The sequence below is a fragment of the Nestor notabilis genome, unplaced genomic scaffold (assembly GCF_000696875.1).
Source record: "Nestor notabilis isolate BGI_N333 unplaced genomic scaffold, ASM69687v1 scaffold2348, whole genome shotgun sequence".
NCBI lineage: Eukaryota > Metazoa > Chordata > Aves > Psittaciformes > Psittacidae > Nestor > Nestor notabilis.
In genome coordinates, this window is record NW_009941309.1 from 111,423 (window position 1) to 118,675 (window position 7,253).

Sequence of the window (7,253 nt, forward strand, 5' to 3'; positions counted from 1 at the left end):
CTTTCCCAGGAGACAAAGGAAATATGTGCGCTGTGAAGGAGGGCAGAACAGAGGGAATGAGAATGGAGGGGGGAAAGGCTTCACTGAGACAGAAAGACCCTTTCTGTGGCAGAAAGCAAAGGCTGCTTAATTACCAGCTGCTACCCTACTATTGCAAACCTTCTCAGAGACCCAAAAGCTTAACCCGAAACTTTATATTTCTTTATTAAATCACAGAATAAGACATAAGAATCTCCCACGTCCTCAGCAGAGGAAAACTTCAAAATCAGATCTCCCAAAGCTGCTGATTATTTGCAACCTTCTGGGGGATAACACATGGAACAGCTCCACTGAGCAAATGAACTCCAGCACTTCAGTGAGCAAGGGTTCAATTTCAGACTTGCTGATCACTACTTCCAAAAGCAATTCAGGTGCATGTAGAAACCCCAAATGCAGCTCACTGTATAGTTTGATATTAGATATTAGATCTAAAAATACCTCAAGTGAAGGAACTCCTTTATTCACTGGCTGTGGGTATTCCCTAAGAAGTCGTTCCTCATCCAAAAACTTCCCATCTCTACCATTGCTTGCAGGCTGGAACAGTCCATAATTCAAGACATCTTTCAAACTCTGATTCAAAGTGCACAGAATTCGTTGCTTTGCGACCCACACTGAAGCTTCTGGGTTAAATCTAATGCATTTCTGCAAAGAGAAATTATTAAAAGATCTAATTAATGAAAAACATTTAAATAGTATCTTACATTCTAAAACTTACAAATACGAAACATACACAATGAACCTACAAATTCCATGACAAAAACGTGTATCAAGAGCTGTATTTCAGCACACATTCCTCTATAACAACTAATGTACAAGTGCTGTGAAGACACAAACATCAGAGCCTACATCCTTCTTCACAGGAAGGATGACTTCACAGAAAGCCTGTTTGAAAGGGATATTGCAAGATGTTTAGCTATCCACCTGATTCTAGGTCCTTCTGCCAACCAGTCTGATCTGCAACAACTGCATGAAATAACAGTATTCGGGCAAGAATTCCAATTCATTTTAAGCTCCATGCATCCTAGGGTAAGTTTATGGGAGGAACTACATGACATGAAGCAACAGAAGACTTGAAAACCTTGAAGATCCTTCCCAGTTCTCTGCTTCTCACCAGGCTGGAATTCAGGAATTTCAGAAATTTAGGGATTTTTCCACTGTAGCTTATGTTACACTCACTGGTTACGAGCTACCAGCAGACAGCAATGCCTAGAAACCAATCTGTTGTCTCTGATGTGCCTTAGGAATGTTCAGTGCTGCCAACTCACCCCATACTTAGCCATGAGAAGGGCTCAAAACCAGCTGCCACAGCAGAGCTGCAACACAGGAGTCCCTTCCTTGCCCGCTATAAAGAACATCCCTGTACCCCTGACGCCTCACACTTCAACACAGGATGCAGGGATTGCACATGGGCCAGAGAAAAATGTTCTTCAGAATAGATTTAAATGGAAAATAAATCTTTCTATAGTGTTTATGCACATTGCATCAGTAATGCACAATAAGTATCTTCAGAAATATTTTGCTTTCCACAGGTTTGACATCAGCACATATGAAACATATTTTCCATTGAAAGACATGGGATCTGTTCTTTCCACCTTTTGTGCTGCATCCCAAGACCAGATTAAATGTGACAGTGTCTTGAAGGCTAGCTACATACACATTCTTTCTAATAAGAACCACAAAAGAAGCCCTGAGTGGCTCAAAAACTCTGTCAGAAGCACACTAGGCCACTCAAAATCCAAATCTAGAAGTGAGACTGCATGTCAACACTGGCTGCTGAAATGTGAGACCTTTGAAACATGAGAGATATGGACAATTAAAATCTTGCATCGCTTCATACTGGTGAGATTAAGTCACTAAGCACAGCAGAAGGACTGTCAGGTTGGATAAGATAATCCTTGAGGTCCCTTCCAGCCCGGGATTCTACAATTCCACGACTGTATGCCTGGAAGCAAGGGAAAAATATAGCTCACCTGTACAGCTGAAGGGTAGATATTAATTCAATAGGAATAATGTTCATGATACAGAATCTCTGAGGAATAACATTTATCTCTTCAAAACTTATCAACCAACACATCTTTTCACCAGACATACAAAGTTGTCAATCACACAGAACTCTACTGCAAGAGAGGAACCATGACAAATGGTTTGCACAGCTGCTTCCAAAATGTGATTGTCAGAATACAAGTTATTCCCTTCAGCAGAAGATGTTGATATTAAAGATGTGACAATCAAAAGTAGGAAATGCAAACGAGAGTTGGGTATGATGACAGAAATATGGAAGCAAGTTGCTCATTTTGATTTGTGCTCAATGTTCAACATAGTTGTTGGAGTAAGTCCAGAGGAGGCCACGAGGATGATCAGGGGCTGGAGCATCTCCTGTATGGAGACAGGCTGAGAACATTGGGGCTGTTCAGCCTGGAGAAGAGAAGCTGCGTGGAGACCTCAGAGCAGCTTCCAGTGTGTGAAGGGGGCTACAAGGATGTTGGAGAGGGACCTTCATCAGGGACTGAGTGATAGGACAAGGGATGATGGCTTCAAACTACAACAGGGGAAGTTCAGGTTAGATCTAAGGAAGAAGTTCTTTACTGTGAGGGTACTGAGGCGCTGATACAGGGTGCCCAAAGAAGTGGTGAATGCTCCATGCCTGGCAGTGTTCAAGGGCAGGTTGGACAGAGCCTTGGGCAACATGGTCTAGTGTGAGGTGTCCCTGCCCATTGCAGGGGGTTGGAACTAGATGATCTTAAGGTCCTTTCCAACCCAAACTATTCTATGATTCTATAGTAGCACATCCTACTTATGATACTCAGTGCTTATTACATACATGCAATGAAATAAAGGTGATTTACACCAGCCACTGCAGAGGAGCAAACTTTTATTCCTCTTGAGTTTAAGGAGGGGTTTAAAGCTTCCCCATGGATTGAGTATCTAAAATCCTAAATTACTTCTTTTAAACAAATATCTTCCTGATTATACTTTCTATAAAACAATCAAGAATAAAAACATAACATTATATTGCTATTTCATGCTCCTTTCATTAAACAGACTAATTTTAAATACCTCTTTTGTTAAATCAATTATAATTATACAGCAAATGGGGTGTGTGTTGGATTTAGCTTGTAGCTATACCATAGCTCGTGAGCTATGACCATCTCCAAACTTTGCTATGCTACATTTAAGCTATTGGTTTTCCTGCCTGCAAACCTGAACCCAACTTTCACTTCTCTGTACAAGAGCCTGTGGGCTGACAAATTAAATCAGAAATGGATCATCTGCTCTAGAACTATTTAAAATGATTGAGTTACTTTTCATTGTGGGTTTATTAAGAAGGAAAAAAAGCACAGAAGGTAAAGCAATAAAAACGATCAAATGAAATACAAAACCAAAAATACTTCTTGATTCATTTCATTTCCTGCACAAAATTAAATTTAATAATAAGAATTGTTTCAATAGTGTCAATAAATAACTTAGTACTGGTCTAAGAAAGAGAGTAATGAAATAAGAGGGCTTCAGGAGGCTACTGTCTCCCCAGTTTTAAGAGCAGAGTAAAGCTAGCAAGTCAAGTTAATCTTTCCATTTTACTGGATCTATTCATTAAGCACTGAACACTGTTCAAGACATAGCAAGCTGGTAGGATCATCAATAACATCCTAACCATGGCCAGTCAGAGCTTGTCTCGACAGAGAACTACACGAGGGGCAAAATCCTTTAAATTTAAGAGGTACAACAGTGGATTTCAGTATTTCAATCGCTATTGAAATGTAAGACCCAAGGTGATGACTGCTTCAGCCAAGATTTAATACAAACCCTGTGCGGCTCACAGCAGCCTCAGTCCTGCTCTGCCCTCTGCAGCTTTCCTGGCCAGCTCAGGTCCCGCACCACTTCCTCTTCACAGAGGTTAATCTCATCCCATATCAACTAATGGAGTGGTACTGGCATTTCAGTAGCAATCCTTATCTAAAAGGATTTGAAGTACAAGAGTTTAAGAGAAAAAGCTCCCAGCTCTGACACCCATTCCCCTGAATTTCTGCAGCACTATGGAGATTGGGCTTTAAAAAAAACAGCTCTACAACCACACCTGAGGCCATGCTGTCAAAACAGCTTTTCCCTGTCAGCCTGCAGACAGCCCATCCCTATCAGTCTACAAATGAACTTAATTAAAAAGAAAGGAATAATTTCATCTGAGATAGATCTTCAATGGCAGCACAGTATGATGTAGATCTTAAATGTCAGCACAGAGTGATGCATGCAGCACACATTCATTAAAAGAATGTGTTGTATAATCATCTTTGAAATGAGAAAAGGCTGGTGTCTTCAGACTACCATCAATTGAAAATCCCAACAACAGCATTCAAGGAAGCCCAGGATAGTTTAGGAAATTAGTCAAACACTTGTGGTTCTAGATAGAATCAGTAACTCCCAAGACCTTCTCTGTGATGAGACTGTCATTCCTATCATAGCACTTACAGAGGACGATTTGTTCACTTACAAAGTTACAACAGCAAACTTCTCCAACCTCATGCTCTAACATTCCAGGCACTGAACTTTAGAAATTCAACCATAAAAGAAACACAATTACCCAATTAATCAGCCACTTTTTAACAAATGAAGTGTCTGTTCAATTATTTCTGTAAGATAAGGGAGATTAAGTCTTTTGTTGAAAAGTCCCTATTTTCATCCAACAGACTTAGGGATGTGAGAAAAGGCCATTGTTCCACAAGACAGGTTGCAAGCGACTCGTCTAGGAAAATCAGGAAAGGTTCATTTTATCCTCTCTGGTATGTTCCCAGTATAAGTGGTGAGGAAGTGGGAGAGAATAAAACAGAGATCTCATGTCATTGTTAAGAATCAATGCCAAGCTTTGTTCTTCCTCCAGACTGAGTTGATTTCTCTGGGTTGAAGTCTGAAAAACACCACCATGTAGTAAAGGCATAGCAGCAAAGGAGGAAGGAGTGATTCGTACTTCTCTTTCCTCATCTTTACACTCTAAAAGCCGCCAGCTACCTAACAAGGATATCCTGTTGTGGGAGGATGACAGAGAAAGGCAACAAACATGGTAGAAAGAAAAATTTGATGACCTTCTGCTAGACTCCAATCTAGTGTTAAACCACAAACTACCTCACGAAGAGAGAAATTAGGGAAAACAGCGGGGTTATGTAGATGCAAGGGTATCATATATGTGATAACGTGATTTTGGGGTTCAACTCATCTTCTGATGAGATTTTAGTTTTCTAATCCTCTTCCTTCTATCCAAATGCCTCTGAATGCAGATCAGACAGGTATTTTGCTTTATGATCACAACTTTTATCAAGTTAACATACTAAATACACTCTCTTGGGTGCAATGGTGTCTTTAGTTTAGGCTGTCAGTCAGACTACCGCCACGGTACCAAATGTACACATTAAAAGAAAACATGACATAAATTTTGCCTGTAATATATCAAAATTGTAAGAGAACAAATCTACTCCAGATTGAAGCCAGCAAAGCTTCAGCTTCATTTTATTTGTAATGCAATATGATTTACCGTTTGCTGCAGATCAGGTATTATAATTCGAATCACTAACGTGTTGCTCTGACTGTCTTCCATTCTGCTGCTTGGCTTCTCTGCAGTTGCTCTAATTGTGTCATAAATGGTTTCTTCTTTGGAGCTGTCAGATTCAGATTCAACAGAATAGTCTGAAAAGCTTTGTGCCATTTCATCTTCACTTGATGTTGGGCTACGAGGCATGGTCAAGTTCTTTAGCCTGCCAGTACAGAGAAGAAAGAGGAAAAAGTAAGTTAAAGTCTTAAACATCAATCAAGTTTTGTTTTCTTGGAAGTGATACGCTTTTAACAACAAAGTTTTATTTATCCTCCTTTTATTTCCTTCTGTAATTTATGTGGGTAGCAGAGGATAATGGAAATAAATCTGCCTACCAAATTACTACCGACAAGGAAGAAGGATAAGAGAAGGAAAAGAGAGTAATAAAAGGGAAGATGACCTTTCATCCCAGGTACACACAATCTCCCAAAGGATCTGGAAAACCCCAGCAGGCTCTCTGCTAAATAGCACTGTTGTAAACTGTACTTAGAACTAGGTCTGGCTTTGAAGCCTACTTCTCCCAGTGCAAAAAGACATTGCAGGAAATAATACAGGTGCTAAACATCATCCTGTACATCGAGAAACTGTACAGGTAAGGCTTCAATGAAAGACAGTATATTCAAATAGCAGAATCAACCAAACAACTGAATCCTACAGGGAACCAGAAAGGTGCAGATGCTGCTTTGTGGTTTGTGGGTCATAGAACAACCTTCAGTATCAACACTACCATCCTGTCTGTTGTACACACTCAAAAACAGATTTCAGAAACATTTTTAATCTGTGGTATAGATCAGGCTAAAATGAAAGTAGTGTTTGTTCCAAAGCAGGGACATTTCTATTCAGTGGTCTCACAGTAAGAACAGCAGAATATTTTCCTTCTGGGTTTTTCCAACTACAGCAGCAAAAGACTTCTTTTTTTTTTTTTTTTGTCCCACAAACTAGAAGTTGCTCCAGAAAATGAACATTATTATTCTATGGGAAAATGGGTGAAAAATTATACTGCAAAAATTTAAAAGACCATCATAAGCTTTGGAGTAACCACATTAACAAATGATATTAAAGCAGAAGTAAAGCACAGAAGGGTGAACCAACTTCACCATGTCACACATATACCAGGTGACTGTACTGAGAAATCCAAACATACGTTTTCTAGAATGGTCTCACAGTCAGGTCCCCCAAAGTAAATACAAACAATAGTGAGGACTAAGAACCTTTTCTTTACCACCATGTTTAATGATATAGTTTGAACCAACTAAACATCACAAGCAGATTACTCACTCCTCTTCACTGCCTGTCATTTATAGAACAGTGATTACAAAGCAGGCATGAATGGCTACTGCTCTCAGTCAGCAGTTTAAGGTGACCACAGGTTGGAGCCAGTGTTCACACCGGAGGATGACCAGTGGTGAGGCAGACCTAAAGCCTGAGATCAAGGCAAGCATTTCAAAAGCACATCACATACCCACATCATCAAGTCTTACAGTGAGTTCTGATGAAGGCCAACTGCAGTGTTACCATCCTCAGCTAATGAAGACAAACCCAGCACATTCAAACATCTGAAAGCATTCCAGTTCACAGCAGCTTAATGCACAGCTCTATTTACAACAGAAAACTCTTGAGGGAATATTTCATTCTC

The 7,253-nt window shown here is 40.0% G+C and overlaps 1 protein-coding gene across 1 annotated transcript in view; it reads right to left on the reverse strand.

Annotated features, from left to right (window-relative positions):
- LOC104401296 (SH3 and multiple ankyrin repeat domains protein 3-like) overlaps nucleotides 1–5,764 on the reverse strand; it is a gene marked incomplete at its 3' end in the record, with an annotated part of 87,234 nt that extends 81,470 nt beyond the window's left edge. The window contains exons 1-2 of the mRNA XM_010020802.1: nucleotides 5,561–5,764; nucleotides 478–681 (exon numbers count right to left, since the gene is read on the reverse strand). Of these exons, the coding sequence (XP_010019104.1) occupies nucleotides 478–681; nucleotides 5,561–5,764 (408 nt within the window). The remainder of the gene's footprint in view (nucleotides 1–477; nucleotides 682–5,560) is intronic.
- Between the last annotated feature and the right edge of the window lie 1,489 nt (nucleotides 5,765–7,253).